At 39.0% G+C, this 19,050-nt stretch overlaps 1 protein-coding gene across 1 annotated transcript; it reads left to right on the top strand.

Moving 5' to 3' along the window:
- Nucleotides 1-378: 378 nt before the first annotated feature.
- Nucleotides 379-7,618, top strand: LOC116521781 (vomeronasal type-2 receptor 26-like). The gene is made up of 4 exons (XM_032236437.1): nt 379-939; nt 3,526-3,753; nt 4,291-4,417; nt 6,720-7,618. The coding sequence occupies exons 1-4, from the start codon at nt 379-381 to the stop codon at nt 7,616-7,618; spliced, it is 1,815 nt and encodes a 604-aa protein (XP_032092328.1).
- The last annotated feature ends 11,432 nt before the right edge of the window (nt 7,619-19,050 follow it).

Below are 19,050 nucleotides of genomic sequence, written 5' to 3'. Positions count from 1 at the left end.
CTTGGCTATATTTTGAATGAAAAAAATAGAAAAAATTGAACAAAAGTCTCATCAGAATTCTACTGGACTTTCTTTTAGCTGACTTGTGGCGCATTACCTCAGGAGGAATTTCAGACCAGTAAGCTCTCTTCACTTTATTTCATGGTCCCCAAAGAGGACCAGCAGTACATTGGGATCATCCAACTGCTTCGCCATTTCAAGTGGACATGGATTGGGATATTTACTATTGATAACAACAATGGAGAAAAATTCTTACAGAAAATGCAGCCCTTGCTTCACAGAATGGAATATGTTCAGCATTCATAGAAAGGCTTCATCCAATAGTCCACTTGGAAACTTGGAAGAAACTTATCTAAGTATCTCATTACTGCAAGTAAAATGTTGAATAGCAAATCCAATGCATTTCTTCTCTATGGAGAATCCCTGACAAGTATTTGGCTAAGAGCTGTAATATTTCTGTCAGATCCTGAAAGTAAGGAAACTGCACTATTTGGAAAGGTGTGGATTGTGACTGCAATGATTGACTTTGTACTATCAGGCATTCAAATCAATTTGGATCTCAAGATGTTCCATGGGGCTATTTCCTTCAGTGTTCATTCGAGAGAAGTTGTAGGTTTCAGGGAATTTGTTCAGGCCATCAAACCTCTTTCAGACTCCAGAGATGGGTTTCGACAGGATATTTGGGAACAGACATTTGACTGTTCATTTCCAAAGTCAGAGTTACAAGAAATACACAGTAGGAGATGCACTGAAGAGATGAAGCTGGAGGATCTTCCTGCACCTCTGTTTGAAATGGAAATGGTTGGCCAAAGCTACAGTGTCTACAATGCTGTTTATGCTGTGGCTCATGCTTTGCAGGCTCTAGACATGTTGAGGTTCAATAGGAGGAAAACCATGATGAGTAAAAACCCTGATCTTCCACAGCTGCAGCCTTGGCAGGTATTCCATTTGCACTGAAGGCTTCTTTTATTTCAATCTGCAGTTTGAAATAGAATTACCTTTGGAACCCATTGTGGAAAGTCTTAATATATTCTGCGTGTGTGAAAAAAATAGGAATAGAACCCTTTCCTAACAGTAATTAGTGGGGGGGAAATTGCCTTCAGAAATTCTGGGTGCTCCATAATGGCAGATATTTGCAATGCAGTTAGAATAGAATAGAATAGAATAGAATAGAATAGAATAGAATAGAATAGAATAGAATAGAATAGAATAGAATAGAATAGAATAGAATAGAATAGAATAGAATAACAGAGTTGGAAGGGACCTTGGAGTTCTTCTAGTCCAACCCACTCCTTAGACAGGAAACCTACACCACTTCAGCCAAATGGTTATCTAATCTCTAATCTACCCAATTCCTGCAACCGTTCTTCATATCTTTTAGTTTCCAGTCCCCTAATCATCTTTATTGTTATTCTCTGCACTCTTTCTAGAGTTTCAGCATCTTTTTTAAAAAAATTGTGGCAACCAAAATTGAATGCAGTATTCCATGTGTGGTGTTACCAAGGCAATTTAAAGTGGTATTAACTATTCAAGTGATCCTGATTTTATCCCTCTGTTTATGCAGCCTAGAACTGGGTTGGATTTTTTTTGGCAACTGCTGCACACTGCTGGCTCATATTTAAAGGTTGTCCACTAGCACCCCAAAATCCCTCTAACAATTACTACTACTGAGCAAGGTGCCACATATACAGTACCTGTATTTTTTTTTCATGCCTAAATGTAGAACCTTACTTTTTTCACCATTGAATTTCATTTTATTAGATAGCGCCCAATGTTCAAGTCTGTCAAGATCTTTCAGTATCTTGAGCCAATCTTCTGGATTATTAGCTACTCCTGCCAGTTTGGTGTCATCTGCAAAATTGATGAGTTCCACGTCTGTTCCCTCCTCCAAGTCTTTGATGAAGATGTTGAAAAGTACTGGGCCTAAAACAGAGCTTTTGAGTAGCCCACTGTATACTTCTCTTCATGTAGATGAAATTCCATTGAGGACTACACTTTGAGTGCAGTTGGTCTGTCAGTTATGAATCCATCTGATGGTGATGCTGTCTAACCCACATTTTTCTACTTTATCTAGTAGCAGGTTATGGTCTATTTTATCAAATACCTTACTGAACTTCAATTAAATTATATTGATAGCATTCCTCTGGTCCACTAATTTTGTCACTTTGCCAAACAATGCGACAAGATTAGTCTGGCATGATCTCTTTTGACAAAACCATGTTGGCTTTTGGTTTTTACTTTGTGGGGTTCTAGGTTTTTGCTGATTCATTGCTTGATTATCTTTTCCAGAATCTTCCCTGATATTGAGGTCAGGCTGATAGGTCTGCGGTTTCCTGGATCTATATTTTTCCTTTTTTGAAGATAGGAACTACATCAGCTCTTTTCCGGTCCTCTCACTGTTCCATGGTGCTCCAGGATCTTTGAAATATATAGTTCAGTGGTTCTGCTATCTCATCTGCCAGTTCCTTCAGAACCTTCTGGTTTAATCTATCCAGTCCTGGTGATTTGAACTCAGTTAGGGTAGAAAGGTGCTCACATACCATTTTCTTCCCTATTTTAACTTGTGTTCCTAATCTGTTTTTTGTGGTGGTGTTTTTGATAGGTTGGATTGGTTTTTTCCCCCCTTTGTCTAAAGACAGTGGCAAGAAACAAATTGATTAGTTTTGCTTTCTCCCTGTTGATTGTACCTTCTTGCCACTTTCTCCCAGCAATGGACCAATTGTTTCCTTGTCTTTTTTCTTGTTTTTAACATATTGGAAGAAGCTTTTTTGGTCACAAGCTGCTTATTAGACAGCCATTTGTTTGAAATGCTGTAAGATCTTCTCATTGAGCTGGCTGTTTTACTAGAAAACATTCAAGGTATCTTGCATCTGTGTTATGTTGTTCTGTATGAAATAGATACCAAAAATGATAAAAAATATTTAATAAATCAGCATAGCTTGAACAATAATAGTTAAAAGGATAATTTATATTACTTTTTGTTATCTCTCCAAAAACTAATCAATTTTCCAGCTATCTGACTAAGTTTTCTGTCTCTTTGGGATATTTAGAGGCATAGCAGGCCCTTTTTAAATGTGGCATGCATAGTATGAAACAACCTTATATTTGCAACAGTCTCTATCAGTCTCTAACTCTCATTTATCTATTAAAGAAAGCTTCTGTCTCAAATTCTAAAATCTGGAAATTAACCAGATCTTAGACTCTCAAATAGCTTTGTACCAATGAGTAAATATTATACATTATCTATCCTGAATTAGTTTTTTTTATTTAGTAAATGGATAAAGTTTCCAAAAGCCTATTTTCATTCCGATTCTGTGCATTGTTATATTTCCTTAAAATAATATCAAATAAATAAAGAGTTGATATATATATTTTCATACAATATTGATTATAAAATTTCTAAGCTTATGTATTTGATAATAGTTATTGGAAATGGGAGAATGAGTGAATGTAACTTGGATATCTTTTTGTTTTCTCTATTATGTTGCTTTTAATTCCCTCTCTCTTTAATTCCCTTTCTATTAGCTCCATTCATTTCTTCAAGGCATTTCTTTTAACAATTCAGCTGGGGAGACAGTGTTTCTGAATGATAAACGGGAAGCAACTGGTGTATTCGACATCACCAACTTGATCACTTTTCCAAATAGATCCTTTCAGAGAGTTAGAGTTGGAAAGCTGGATCTAGAGGCTCCAAAAGGGAAGGAATTATGGGTTGATGAAGATATGATTGTCTGGAGTCCAGGTTTTAATCAGGTATCAAATTAGTGAATTGACCATGTCTTAATCCATTATGATGCCATATTGAACCTAATCTCATTTAAAATCTGATTCCTGGATTTTACAGAAAGAATGGAATATTCTTTTCAAATATTGTTGGTGATCAAGCATTCATTAAATTGGCAAAATGACATTACAATACATGTTGGCATGTTTGATTTCCACATCCATTTGAAATCACAAGAGTAGCCATTTTTATATGAAATTGCTCCCCTGTGCAATTATTTACTCCCCCTGCTCTTCAAGCAGGACCTTTTCTACATCATTGTGGTTTTCACATCTTTTTAAGTTGTAGAGGAAATTAATAAGTTCAGTATTCCTTTCCATGATTTGTTCGCCCTGTCCTTCAAGCAGGAAATTTTGTACATCATTACAATTTCTACTTTTTTGAATACCTGCATCTTTTATCAATTCTTTGGGAAGTCAAAAATAATTCCCCTCCATAAAGGAGAAAAATTACATAACCTAACTCTACCTACGTCCAATTTCAAAATCTTTTGTGCTTATCGCCAGGTTCCTCCACTTTCTCGATGCAATGACCCCTGTTTACCTGGATCCTGGAAGAAAGGAATTGAGGGGGATCAGTTCTGCTGCTATGACTGTGTTCCATGCCCAGAAGGGAAGATTTCAAACCATAATGGTATCGTAGGAATTCTTCCATTTTTCATTAGACTTAAGCAAACTTTAATGAAATACTTCTATGCATAAAGTTAATAAAGTGATTTTCAATAATATGGAATACCAATAAAGAAGAATATTTTTAGCCCAGGGTTGAAATGAGGGGTCCTCGGGGCTCTCTGAGATTACTTGTTTTCTTGAAGATGTTTCATTACCCTAACTAGGTAACATAATCACTGCTAGTAAGGAATGCTGTTTGCTTTCAGTTGTCTGGGTATCTTTATTTAAAGTAGCCCAAATACAGTTCTGCAACCCAGAAAAACAGAAAAAGGAAATAGAGCATCTATGCAACACATTCCAACAAAATGCATTCCCACACATCTTTATCAAAATGTCCCTAACTACTCAATCCTATACAGCACAACGAGCCCAAATCCTAAACAGCATTACACTGCTATACATCAAGAATATCTCAAAAGCCACCAAACAAACTGGACAACCATATAAAATCAGTGTAGCACATGAGCCAACTAAAGCCCATCAAAATTTCCCAAGCAAACCAAAAGATGGAGCAAGCGCAGAAGAAAAACAAGAGTCATGTAAAGATACAATGTAAAGACTGCAACCACCACTAAGTGAAAGAAACAGGTGGAAGACTGTCAGAATGCATCCATGAATACCAAATGGGGGGTCAGAAGACATGAACAAAATTCTTTAATTTCACAACCTATAGACAGATTTAATTATAGTTCCAATTGGGAAAATGTGGCAATGCCAGACCACACCAAGTCCAAAAATGCCAGGGAATATCTAGATATCTGGCACTCTCACAAGTCAGCCATCAATCAACCATAGACATTAACAGCATCTACAGATTATGCAAAAGAGGCAATCAATCAGACCAAAAGAGAACAAAAAAGACTCCAGCATCTCTCCATCCACATAGACTTGTAAGGCATTTTGATGGTATCTAATTTGCAGTGATGTGCGGTGAGGTTTATGGCTGGTGAGGCAAGTGGGCAAAAGCCGCCCTATGTCGGACACAACACTGGGGCTTTCTGAAAGCCCTGCCACTGTGTCCGACATTTCAGAAAGCCCCATGCTTGTGTCTGACATAGAGGCAGGACACCCTGCCACCCTGCCACCCCAGTGCTACAGGCAAAAGTCACCCTGCTGCTATGTCTGACATAGAGGCATCCCACCTCTATGGCGGACAGAGCGCCAGGGCGTCCAAAAGTCCTGCTGCTGTGTCCGACATAGAGGCATCCAACCTCTATGGTGGAAACAGCACTGGGGTGTCCATAAGCCCCAGCACTGTGTCCGCCATAGAGGCGGGACACCTCTATGTCGGATATAGTGGCAGGGCAGCTTTTGCCTCTAGCGCTGGGGTGGCAGGGCGGCTTTTGAAAAAAACACCCTGCCGCCCCTGGTGCTAGAGGAAAAGCCACTCTGCCGCTATGTTCGACATAGAGGCCTCTCGCCTCTATGGCGGACACAGCTCCGGGGCATACAAAAGTCCTGCCGCTATGTCCCAAAGCCCTGCTGCTATGTCCCAAAGCCCTGCCCCTATGTCCAACATAAAAAAAGTGCCGGCCCATGCGCCAGCAGAGGCGGGTAAAACACACACACACACACACACACACACACACACACACACGCACACACATTACTTACAATAATACAATTGCTTACAAATTACATTAATTTTGAATTCCTCCCCCTCCCTCCGACCCACATACCTTTTGCAGCTGTTTCAACTCTGTTCTTGTCAGCCATGATGAAAATGTAACAATGTAAAAGGAAAAAGGCAAGAGCTGCTGAGGGCAGGCTGGGTTAGCTGCTGCCAGAGTCCCCAATGGATGACTCTGCTTAACTTTTTTAAAAAGCCTCTAAAAAAAATGCTCTCTACAGGAGGAGGCGAGAGAACCATGTGCCACATTTACATAAGGAATTTTTCGGCTTTTAACCCTTGCTTAACTCTGCTTGAGTAATCATAAAGTTAGACTAAATGTGGCATGTGGTTCTCCCGCCTCTTCCTGTAGAGGGCACATTTTAAGAGGCTTTTTTAAACAGTTAAGCACTAAGCAGAGTCATCCACTGTGACTCTGGCAGCAACTACCTCAGCCTTTTTCCTTTTAATTTTTTTTTCTTTTCATGATGGCAGTGGTGAGGCCCTGCCTCCCCTGCCTCCCCTGACTGCATGTCACTGCTAGTTTGGGTCGATGAAACATTCACAAGGAAACAAGCAAGCTCAGAGAGCACCAAGCACCACTCAATAAAATGGAATGCCTAGATGAAACAAAATACCTTGATTTTCCTTCTAGATATGGAAGATTGCTTTGAATGTTCAGAGGATCATTATCCAAATAAAGAAAAGAATGGATGTAAACTGAAAATGCTGGTTTTCCTAACTTTTGAAGAATCCTTAGGAATTGGTTCAGCCTCCGCAGCTCTTGGTTTCTTCTTCTGGACCTCTTGGATTCTTGGAATTTTTATTAAGAACAAAGATACTCCCATTGTCAAAGCCAACAACCGATCCTTAACCTACACCCTCCTTGTCTCTCTTCTGCTCTGTTTTCTCACCTCTTTGCTCTTCCTCAGCCAGCCAGGCAAAGTGGCCTGCCTTCTCCGACAATCAATGTTTGGCATCACCTTCTCAGTGGCCATTTCTAGTGTACTGGCTAAAACCATCACTGTGGTTGTGGCTTTCATGGCCACTAAACCAGGATCTCTTATGAGGAAATGGATAGGGAGAAGATTGGCCTTTTCTATTATACTTTCCTGCTCTCTCTTCCAAGTATGCATTTCTGTTGTTTGGTTGTTGACATCTCCCCCATTTCCTGAGTTGGACATGCATGCACAGCCCCCAAAAATGATTTTGCAATGCAACGAGGGGTCAGATTTCTTCTTCTACTGTATATTGGGCTACATGGGTATCTTGGCCATTGCCAGCTTTATTGTGGCTTTCCTTGCCCGTAAATTACCTGACAGCTTTAATGAAGCCAAGTTCATCACCTTCAGCATGTTGGCCTTTTGCAGTGTGTGGATCTCCTTCTTTCCAGCCTATCTGAGCACAAAAGGAAAAGCCATGGTAGCTGTGGAGATCTTCTCCATCTTGGCCTCCAGCGCTGCTTTGCTAGGATGCATATTCCTCCCAAAATGCTACATCATTGTTTTCCGTCCTGACCTCAACCACAGGGAGAAACTCACAAAGAGAAATTAATTTCTGGTTCAGAAAAAATGCTGAAAAAATTACTAGAATGACTAATACCTATACAAAATGTATATGTGATAGGGGCATCTAAATTTCTTATTCCCTGTTAGGATATTTCAGATATTGATGAACCTCAAATGGTGTTTAATGTTTACAGAGACATTTCATTGCTTTTATACTTTGAATTCCTAAAGCATTACATAAATAGAGAAAAAATCTTATTTCCATTTAAAAAAAAACATATATTCAACACAGTATCATGGATTTGTTACTGTTCTTTGAAAGGTAAAATGCATTGAGTTTGTAATTCTTGTAAGCTTAACTGCAGTTTAGAAATGGGTGACCATTATTTGAATACATTCCTTTACATAGACTTTCAGCAATAAATTAGATTATTTTAGCTTTGATGTGTGGAGCTGTTTTTTTTTTCCTGTCTGATATTAATCTCCCCTCCAAAATTGTTTACTGGGGGAACAAAGGGAAACATCAGAATGCTATCTGATCTAGAAGCAGAAGTAGCAGCTGACCATGCAACAGTGGATGTTATGCTGCACAATTTATCCAGTTTGTTCCCTTTGACAATGTTCCAAATAATACAAAAGATGCAGAATTTGGTGCATCCTATATATGTCAACTTCAAACCAAAACCTGCCAGGAGCCATTTTCTCATTTCTTGGTTGGCAGACACTGGTGGTGGTGGGGGGAGAGGTTGGAATGCCTTGCCAGGCAAAGCACGAGTCTTTCTCTTTGGAACTGAGGTCATTTCCATAAGTGTCAGTATAACAAGAATGGGAGTGCCTAAGGAGCCAGCTAATTCATTTTATTGGACAATGAGATCACTTACACTTCAAGAGAGAAACATTTTGTATTTTAACTATGTTAAAACCCTGGGAAATATTTATGAATATTGAGGAAGATTCCAGCCTTGGAGTTCTGATTTGCTTGGGCTCATTAGGAGGAACCATTCTATGATACAACACATTGGTTTACAGATGCTCATCTCACGATTCACCATGTAGACAGGTAACTAACATACAGAGTAGCCACCATCCAATATACAGTATTCAACTCCAATAACAAGCACGGAGAACATACAGGAACAACCAGGAACAACCATTAGTAGTTCCTACTCCATCTTATGGACGATTAAAGCAACAGCATCCAATCACAACTCACTTGAGCATTTAAAGTGACAGATACATTATTTCAATCATGGTATATATATATATGGTGTGTGTATATATATATATATATATATATATATATATATATATATATATATATATATATATATATATATATATATATATAAATATAAATAATTGGGTTTCTGCCTGAATGGTCTCTTGTGACGAGCCGAAGGACAGAGAATGGAAGTAGTAATCTTCCTCCCATATTTGAGCATACCGGGGGTTGTAAAAAAAAATCTAATAGATACCTTTCACCCTGGCTTCGCTGATAATGGATAAGAGCCTGTGGCCTAATGGCTAAGATCTCTGCCTAGTATGTAATATAGCCCAGGTTCAAATGAAACCATCATTATATGCAGTGAAGGCAGGATAAAGGCCTATTTGCTGCTTCTCCAAACTATTTCTCAGAAATGGCGGAATACCACTCTGATGTGAGCATATAATGTGAGAACTGCAACAGCCACTATGTAGGACAAAGAGGCAGAAGACTGGAAGAATGCAGTCAGAAGACATGAAGAAAATTCTTTAATTTCACAAAATATTTATTGATAGTTTCAATTGGGAAAATGTAACAATCTTAGACCAGGCAAAGTCCAAAAATGCTAGGGAATTTCTAGACACCTAGCACTCTCAAAAATCACCCATCAATAGACACACATGCACTAACAACATATATTGTTGTTCGTTGTGAAATCATGTCTGAGTATATTATTTACAATATACATTATTTGAGTATATTCCTCTGCATTGACATTAAGCAATAAATTAGATTGGTTGAACCTTGATTTGTGGAGCTGCTTTTCTGTCTGATAATAATCTCTGCTTTTAAAATTGATTACTGGGGAACAAGGGGAAAACACCAGAATGCCATCTGATCTAGAAGCAGAAGCAGCAGCTGACTATGCAACAGTGGATGCTATACTGCACAATCTATGCAATCTGTGCTCTTTGACAGTGCTCCAAATAATACAAAATCAAACCTTGCAGGAGCCATTTTCTCATTTCTGGGTTGGCAGACTTGGGGGGCGGGAGGTTGGAATTCATTGCCAGACAAATCACAGATCTTTCTGTTTACTGCTATGTTTATTAAAATTGGCTTGAATTAGCAGCGTAAATCCTTTGGAGAAGACTCAGCCACATGGATCAATTGGTCAGGAGGATATTTGGTTTCAACCTCCCTTTGAGAAGAATTTCCACTTCTTGGCTGGCAATATATATATAGTTGGACTGCTGCAAAGTTGCACAAATTGGGCACAATTTGCAAGAGAGTTGTGTGGTCAGACACTGCTTCTGCTTGTAGGTCAGATGCGATGCTGGTTATTTACATTGCTTATATTAGATATATTTTTATAGTGGAAATCAATGTAAAACAGGAAAAAGAAACATATCCACTCATAATGAACTTCAACTAATCTGATCTATTGCTTAAGTCCATACAGAGGAATGTCCTAAAATAATGCTCAGCCTTTTTTTAAAGATTCACATCGGCCGAGAAGGTAGTAACCTGGCCTGCCATGCCCCAAACTGGTTCTCTCAGCGATGCCATAAGCAGTGCCATTTGTTTTTTGGTTCTGCACATGCACAGAAGCTTTTTTAGTACTGCACATGTGTGCATAGTGCGCATCAAGCGTGTGTGTGCGCGAATTGCATCCTTGAGCAAACCAGCAGTATAAGCCTGAACAGCACACATACAAAGGGGTATTAGGGGTGTCTTACCACCACAGATTTTGTTTCCAAAGAGTAAGTCACCTGTGTACCAGGTTTGGCTGAAATTGCTGGAGACGTTCCAGAGTTATGCTGGAACACACACACACACACACACACACACACACACACACACACACACACACATACATTTTTATATATCTAGTTGCATTCTAAAATACTCAAAGTCAGCTCATTAATTTTTTTTTTTTTTATAGATTTTATTGGTAAAAAGAAAATACAACATCCATAACTTGTAACAAAACAATACAACTACATTTCGAGATATTCCCATACTATCAAATCATTATAAACATCAAAGGTTAGGTATCTTTCCCTCCCTCTTTTCTTCCCTCCCCCCTTACTTCCTTCTCCCCTGCCTTCCCTCCTTTCTTTTCTCCTTTTCTCCTTTCCTTCCCCCTCCTTTCCCTCCCTCGCTCCCCCCCTCCTTCACACATACCTTCCCTCCTTCCCTGCCTCTTTCCCTCCTCCTTCCTTTTCTCTTAATCTCCCTCCTTTCCTCCCTCCTTCCCTCCTTCCTTTCAACTCACCTTCTCTCTTTCTTTCCCTCCCTCTTTCCCTCTTTACTACCCTCTCTTCTTCCCTCCCTCCTTCCTCCCCCAGTTTCTTCTCTTTCTTCTCTCCTTCTTTCTTCCCACCTTCTTTCCCTTCTCTTCTTTCTCTTCCTCCTCTTTCTTCCCCCCTTCTTCTGCCTTTCCTATTCCTCTCCTTTCTCCTCTCCATCCAGACTTCCCTACTATCCTCCTTCCCTCCCTTCTAACCTTTGTTACATTTGCGTATTTTCCTCTGCTGAGGACAATCTGGTTCTCTTTCCCTTTCCTTGCTTGAAGAGGCAAGGATTATACGTCTTCTCGCCTCATCTAAAATGAAGTTTGATCACTAATTTCATGCAGGTAATTATAGCGAATTTCCTATCAGCTTTTTAAAGTTTTCCCAGCATTGTAGCGTGACAAAATTGCTCGACGGTGGGTTCTCGCCCCTGATACATTTCTCCTTTCGTTTATCTCTCAGTTGTTGTATATTGTTCATTTGAGTTATTGGTTTAATCGTGATAGGTTAGTTAGCTATCTCTTTTTATGTCTAGGTCTTCACTGACTCATCAAGCCATTTGTATAGCTTCTCCCAGACTGTATAAAAGTCTGTGTCTTCTTTGTCATTAATTCGCATCGTCAGTCTGTTCATTTCTGCTAGTTCTAAAATTTTATTCATCACCATAGTGTTGGTAGGGGCATTTTCACTCTTCCAGCACTGTGCGTAAACAATCCTTGACGCTGTCAGAATATGGACTAGGAGGTATTGGTCAGATTTGCAAATTTTTTGATCTATTATTCCTAATAAGAAAGTTTCCGGCTTAAAGCATAGTTTAATTGACAGGATTCCATTCAGCCATCCTAGTATTTGCTTCCAATATGCTTTGGCTACCGGACACGTCCACCACATATGGTAGTACGTGCCCAGCACCGTTTTACATTTCCAGCATATGGCTGAAACTTTTGAAGACATTTTCGCCAGTCTTGTCGGTGGAAGATGCCAGCGATAGAACATTTTATATATATTTTCTTTATAGGCCGTCGACTTTGTCAATTTTAGATTCCATTCCCAGACTCTTTCCCAGTCGTCTAGATCTATTGAGTGGCCGATGTTTTGGGCCCAGGTTACCATGACTTCTTTTACTCTTTCTGCTTCCGTTTTTCGAATCAGTAAGCAGTTGTATATTTTTGAAATTAATTTCTCATCTGGTCCAATTAAAATTTTATCTAATTCCTGGTTCTTGTTCTGGAAGCCAGGTTGTGCTAGATTGAATTTATGTTTGTTTTGAATTTGAAGATATGGCCACCAATCGATGTTTATTCCCTTATCAGCCAAATTTTCCCTGGGGTTTAGTTTGTTTTGGTCGTCTAGCAACTGTTGGTAGGTAACAATTTTATCCAAGTTTATCAAATTCGGGTATATCAGGGCTTCCGTCGGAGATATCCATTTAGGTAGTTGCGTATAGTATCTCCTTCTAATTTCGAGCCAGTCCTTAATCAATACCCCCCTTAAATGGTGACTACTAAAATAATTGTGGATTTTATTTCCCTCGCACCATAAGTAGTTGTGCCACCCGTATTGCAGGTCGTGGCCCTCTATTGTTAAGATTCTTTTATTAGCTAACATTACCCATTCTTTTATCCACATAGTTGTTGCTGCTTGATGATATGTTTTCCATTCCGGTAATCCCATTCCCCCTTGAGTTCTTTTATCCTGCAGGTGCATATATTTTATTCTGGGCTTTTTACCATTCCATATAAAGTTACGAATCATTTTGTCCAAATCATTATAAAATTTTTCCCCTAGCTTAACCGGTGCCGTTTGAAATAGGTAGAGGATTTTTGGGAGAACATTCATTTTAATTACTGCGACTCTTCCCATCAGTGATAGTTGTAGTTTTGACCAGGTTTTTAAGTCCTTTTGGGTATTCTGTAACAACTTATCATAGTTGTCTTCTTTTATGGAAGAGCACTTCGCAGACAGCCAGATCCCTAAATACTTAATTTTTTTAGTTACCTTTAATTCCATTGTTTCCTCTAGTTCTCCAATCTGGTTTTTGGGGAAATTTTTTATAATCATTTTTGTTTTTTCCTTGTTTATTTTTAAACCGGCCACACACCCAAAGTTCTCAATGTCCTTCATCAAATTCGGTCCTGAAAGTAAGGGGTCTTCCACGATAAAGACCATGTCATCCGCGAAGGCCTGTACTTTATATTGTTCTTTTTTTATGGTCAGGCCCCTAATTTCCTGATTTGATCTTATCCGATTTAAAAGGACCTCTAGAGACGTAATAAATAGTAGTGGGGAGAGCGGGCACCCTTGTCTAACACCCTTTCCAATTTGTATCCTCTCCGTTAGTTCCCCATTGACTATAATATTTGCAGATTGCCGTGAATATATAGATTCTATAATCCTAATAAATTTATCGCCAAATTTCATCATTTTTAGTTGAGTGGTTAGAAAGTTCCAATCTAGGTTATCAAAGGCTTTCTGAGCGTCGACAAAGATTAATGCGAGTTGTTTCTCGGATCTTGTTTGATAGAATTCCAGGGTATCAATTATTATTCTTGTATTGTTTCTAATATGTCTTTTTGGGAGAAAGCCGTTTTGATCCGAATGGATACTCTGATTTAATATTATTTTTAGTCTTTCCGCCAATATTGATACAAAGATTTTGTAATCTGCATTTAACAGGGATATGGGTCTATAATTTTGGACCTTGCTACTGTCCGCCTCTTCCTTTGGTATTAGGGTAATGTAGGCTTCCCCCCATGATTTTGGGACCCTACCATTTTGCAATGTATCATTACATAGTTCTAATAATTTGTCTTCTATGGTATTTTGAAGTTTTTTATATATTTCTGACGGGAGCCCATCCGGCCCAGGTGTTTTATTGTTTTTTTGTTTTTGAATGGCCTTTTTCAGTTCTTCTTGTGTGATTTCTTTATCGAGCATCTCTCTCATCTCCTCCGACAAGACTGGAAGCTTCTGCTTTATAAGGTATTTTCTAATGTCCTGTTCATTAATTTCGTCTTGTTTATATAGTTTCCTATAATAGTTCTGTACTATCTTTTTCTTTTCTCCTATTTCTTGTTTCAGATTCCCCTCCTCGTCATACAGTTGTTTAATAATTCTTTTGACCTTCTCCTTTCTTATTTTGTGGGCCAACCATCTCCCAGTTTTATTTGCATGTTCAAAATAATTCTGCTTCATTTTCTTAATGTTTTGTGCTATTTCCTCTTGGGAGATCAAATTTATTTGGTGTTTAATTAACTCTCCTTTTTCCCTGTGTCTACTATTTTCTGGCTCTTTCTGGGTCAGCAGTTCCGTCTCTCTTAGTTCTTTGTTCAGTGTATTAAGTTTTTCCCTGTGCATTTTGTTTCTTCTTATTATATAGGCTATGGAAATTCCCCTCACAACTGCCTTCATCGTGTCCCAAACATTTTGTATTGAGGTCTGCTCTTTACCGTTTTCTTTAAAGAAGTAGCCCAGTTCCTTTTCTATTTGTTGTACAAATTGTTTCTCTTGTAGTATGTTCTGGTTTAATGTCCACCTAGCTTTTATCCTTGCCTTCCCTTTCCATTGCCATAAGACTGGGTGATGATCGGCCCACTTGTTGGTTATTATTTCAATATTTACAGTATCCATGAGTAGCTCCGAGTTTGACCAAACCATGTCGATACGGGACCATGAATTATGTGGATGGGAGTAAAACGTGTACTGTTGCATCTTGTCATTCATTGCTCGCCAGACATCATAAAGATCTAAATCCTTCACCATATTTACATAGGCAGACGGTAGTTTCCTTCTTGTGCTTTTCTTGTGGGTACCCTTATAGTCCATCTTACCATCTGCTATAGCGTTGAAATCCCCTAGAATACATATATTTTGCCACTCTATTTCATTTATCCTCTTATATAGATTAATATAAAATCTCTCTTGTTTTTGATTTGGGGCATAGATTCCAACTAGTAAAAATTTTTTCCCACCATTAATTATCTCCACCATTAATACCCTACCACCTTTGTCTGCATATATTAATTTGGGGTTCAACCATTCTTTTATATACATCACAATTCCTCTTTTTCTGGTTTGTGCTGACGAGCAGAATGTTTTACCTAGTTTTGGACAGACCAACAGGTTATTGTATTTTTCTTTAATGTGGGTTTCCTGAAGACAGATTACATCTAACTTTTGTTTCACTAGATCCAACAGTACTCGTTTTCTTTTGGAAGTTATGTTAAGACCATTTACATTAGCTGATAGTACATTCGTTTCCCATTCTTCAATTCCCTTACACGTTATTCGCTTTGAGGGCACCTTTGGATCGAGTCTCGATGGGTGACCTTGCTTTCGAATCTTCTCTGCCATATCTCTCTCGTTCTCTGGCCTCTCCTGGCCCCCGCCCCTCTGGTTGAGTTTCAATTATAGTGTCCCCCTGTCTTAAAAGTCCTTCTTTATTAAATCTCTCATCGTCTGCTAGTAAAAGTTCCTGGAATTCTTGAGCTTTCGCCAAGGTATCTATTCGGTATTTCTTTTCCCTCCATGTTATCAACATTCCTTCTGGAAGGAGCCATCTGAACTGAATTCTGTCTCTGTTTAAACGTGTGGAGAGGAAGTTGTATTTCCTTCTCTTCTCTCTGACTCTCCGTGGAGTCTGTTTTAAGATGAGAATTTCTTTACCTTTGTATGTTAGAGAGTCCCCTCTTATTGTACTTAGAATGTCCTCTCTCAGCTGTCTTCTCAACACCCTCACATGGATCTCCCTCGGAAGCCGGTGGCGTCTCGCGAAGCCTGTATTGACTCTATAGGCTTCGTCCAGATCATTAATAACCTCTTTTTTCGGCCTGCCGAGGACTAATCCCAGGATTTCTCCAATCAGCTCCCGGAGGTTTTCATCTTTTGCTTCCTCCACGTTTTGTAGTCTTAAATAATATGCTGATCGCTCTAATTCTAGCTGGAGGATGGCCTCCTCCAGGCTTAAGTTTATAGATTCCAGATTGTCCTCCACTTTGTCTATCCTTTTTTCCACTATTTCCGTTCTCCCCTTAACATTTTGAATTTCCTGCTCATTTTTCAGCAGCGCTGTTTGTATTACTCCTATACGTTCCTCAATTTTTCCCATATTGTTTCTTACTTCACGCATTTCATTCTTTACTCCCTCCAGGCCTTTGGCGACACTTTCCCCCATCTTCAATATTGTCTCTTGTAGGGAGTCCATTGTTACTTCCTGGTCTTGCAGGGTTGGGGCTGCCTTATCTCCCGTTTGCCTGCCCTCAGGGGACTTTTCCCTCACCGGGGTAGATAGGGGAGTTTGCTTTTTACTCCCTTTAATTAAGGTTACTGTTTTCGTTGCCATTTGCTTTAATTCAGCTCTTCCCCTATAAGGTGTAAGTCTAGTACCTTCTGAGTGCTGCTTAAGTAGTTATACAGAGCCCGGGGTACATACAGGGTAATTAAGCTGGAGCAGGGCTGTGAAATATAGGCTCAGTTAATTCTATAGTATCTGGGAGAGTCAGGAAGAGAAACGTTTCAGCGTGATACGACAGGGTGCAGGAGAGGCCAGAAAGTATTTAGAACTCACCCATCAATCTCTTCCTGTTGTCAGTGTAGTGTTTTCCTTCTGCTGTCTCTGGCTGTAATATGACACCGGGTACTTCAAACCCTTGTGATTAAACTTCTTTCCTTTTTCCCAGGCAGGCAAATCCAGCTTCTCTTCTTCGTCTCGTCCTCTGTTAATCCTCAAATTTAACTAGTCCAAAGCCTGTCTTCTTCTATTCACAACGTCAATCAGCTTTCACAAAAGTTCACTGTTTGTATTTAATAGCCGCTGCAGATAAATGCGCCCACACACGTATCTGTATTTATTGCAGTAAAGTTGTTTATCTTTTAGGTTTAGGCTTTTAAGTCAGATCTTGTGATTACCGTCATTTGGTCCGCTATATATTCCCTGCAGCTGTCTCTCCCTTCCTTATTAGTGGCTGGCAGTCACGCCTTCTGGTCGGCCATTAATCAGCCGACCTCTTTTGCACGAACTCTGAGGGAGCCTCTTGCTTCGTGGGAGGAGATCGCCTTTCACCCTCCACTGCACAGAGGTTTCCCCTCTCCAAAGGTCCTCGCACCTCGAAGGGACCTTGCCTATTACGGCCACGCTCGTGGAAAGACCGGGCGAACCGAACAGAGAGTCTGTCAGCAGCCCGTTCCAGCGTGACGCCAGACCGGAAGTCCCAGCTCATTAATTTTATGCAAGTATTAAATTACTAACAAGCACCATATTTTTTGGAGTATAAGACGCTCCAAAGTATAAGACACACCTAGATTTTGGGGAGGAAAACAAGGGAAAAATATCTGCTTCTGCCTCTAACTCCCAGCAATTTGCCTCCTTGCAACAAACAGTACGAACAATACTGTTTGTAGTGTTATATTTCTGACTATACTTGTACAGATGCTGTTAAAATTGATGTGCTTTCTGAAAGTATAGTTATTCTCTGCTATTTAAAAGTATAGCACTTTTTAAAACAATAGCAATGGGCCTCTTCAGATCAAGCATTTATTTTAAAAACCTTCTTCATTTTGTTAAGTTGTCTAGAACAATAATAAAGCAGTATTTAAAAAAATGTCTAACAATTTGAACATTCTACAGGCATTTAGAGTTGTTGACTTACCTCCTTGCAGCAAACAGCCTGATTAGCACAAGAAAAAAAAAATCTGCCTCCCAGCAATTTGCCATGTGGAGCAAACGGCTAGTTTAAGGTGACCAGATATCCCAATTTTGGCAGGACAGTCACGATTTCTAACAATAGAGCTCCAGGAAACACTTTGGCTAGAGTAGTAGTGACTGTTCCTTCCTGGATTTCCCAGAGGGGGGGGCACGGAGGTTGGAGGTGTCAGCTCGTGTGGGAAAAATGATGGCAAGGTTTCTTTGAAAAATATTTCCCTGGGACTAATTTCACCATTTTAATTTGCTCAGTTCTTTGTATTAACATCTACATTATTCTGGATTGACTTGGAGTGCCTGCCTGCTGGTAAGTGAGCCGGGTTTATTTTCTTTTATTTTTTTAATGTATTTTAAAATAATATTTTATTTATTGTGCATAAGATTTTTTAAAATAGTTTTATTCTGTGTGGATTCTTTTTTTAAATTGTCTTAGACTATTTAAAAAAAGATTCTATCCAAAATAAATTGAAATAAATCATTTTAAAAATTCTATGCACAATACTTTGAAATGTATTTGCATAGAATTTTTAAAAATAGTTTTACTTCAATTTATTCTGTGTGGAATAGTTTGAAATGTTTTACTTCAATTTATTCTTTGTGGATTCTTTTTTTAAAATTGTCTTAGACTATTTAAAAAAAGATTCTATCCAAAATACAAAATACCAGCTGCAGTTATTCACTTAAGAACTGTGGCAAGAAAGGTGGTATAATATGTTTAGTGACCAAAGTTACAATGGCATTGAAAAAAGTGACTGATTACCATTTTTCACACTTAGCGACCATTTTCACACTTAGCGACCATTGCAGCATCCTCATGGTCACGTGATCAAAATTTTGATGTTTGGCAACAGATTCATATTTATGATGGTTTCAGTGTCCTGGGCTCATGTAATTGCCTTTTGTGACTTTTTGACAAAGTCAAATGGGGGAACCAGAGTCACTTATGTTACTAACGTATCAGCTACAGTTATTCACTTAAGAACTGTGGCAAGAAAGGTGGTATAATGTGTTTAGTGACCAAAGTTACAATGGCATTGAAAAAAGTGACTGATGACCATTTTTCACACTTAACGACCATTTTCACACTTAGCAACCATTGCAGCATCCTCATGGTCACGTGATCAAAATTTTGATGTTTGGCAACAGTTACAATTTATATTTGCAAATTGTAGTTATGTTGAAATAAAAAAAAATATTACAATACTATTTTTGCGTTGTATAAAAATTTTTGTTGCTCCGTATAAAATTTTTAATCAACCCCCCCCCCCCGGTCAAAG

The sequence above is a fragment of the Thamnophis elegans genome, chromosome Z (genome assembly GCF_009769535.1).
Source record: "Thamnophis elegans isolate rThaEle1 chromosome Z, rThaEle1.pri, whole genome shotgun sequence".
NCBI lineage: Eukaryota > Metazoa > Chordata > Lepidosauria > Squamata > Colubridae > Thamnophis > Thamnophis elegans.
The sequence above is the reverse complement of the archived record's forward strand: the minus strand, read 5'-3'. Positions and strand labels throughout refer to the sequence as shown.

Coding starts and splice junctions, on each gene's coding strand:
- LOC116521781 (XM_032236437.1), top strand. CDS start 379: ATGTTGAATAGCAAATCCAATGCATTTCTTCTCTATGGAGAATCCCTG. Junction 940..3,525: donor CACAGCTGCAGCCTTGGCAG/GTATTCCATTTG, acceptor CCTTTCTATTAG/CTCCATTCATTTCTTCAAGG. Junction 3,754..4,290: donor GGAGTCCAGGTTTTAATCAG/GTATCAAATTAG, acceptor GCTTATCGCCAG/GTTCCTCCACTTTCTCGATG.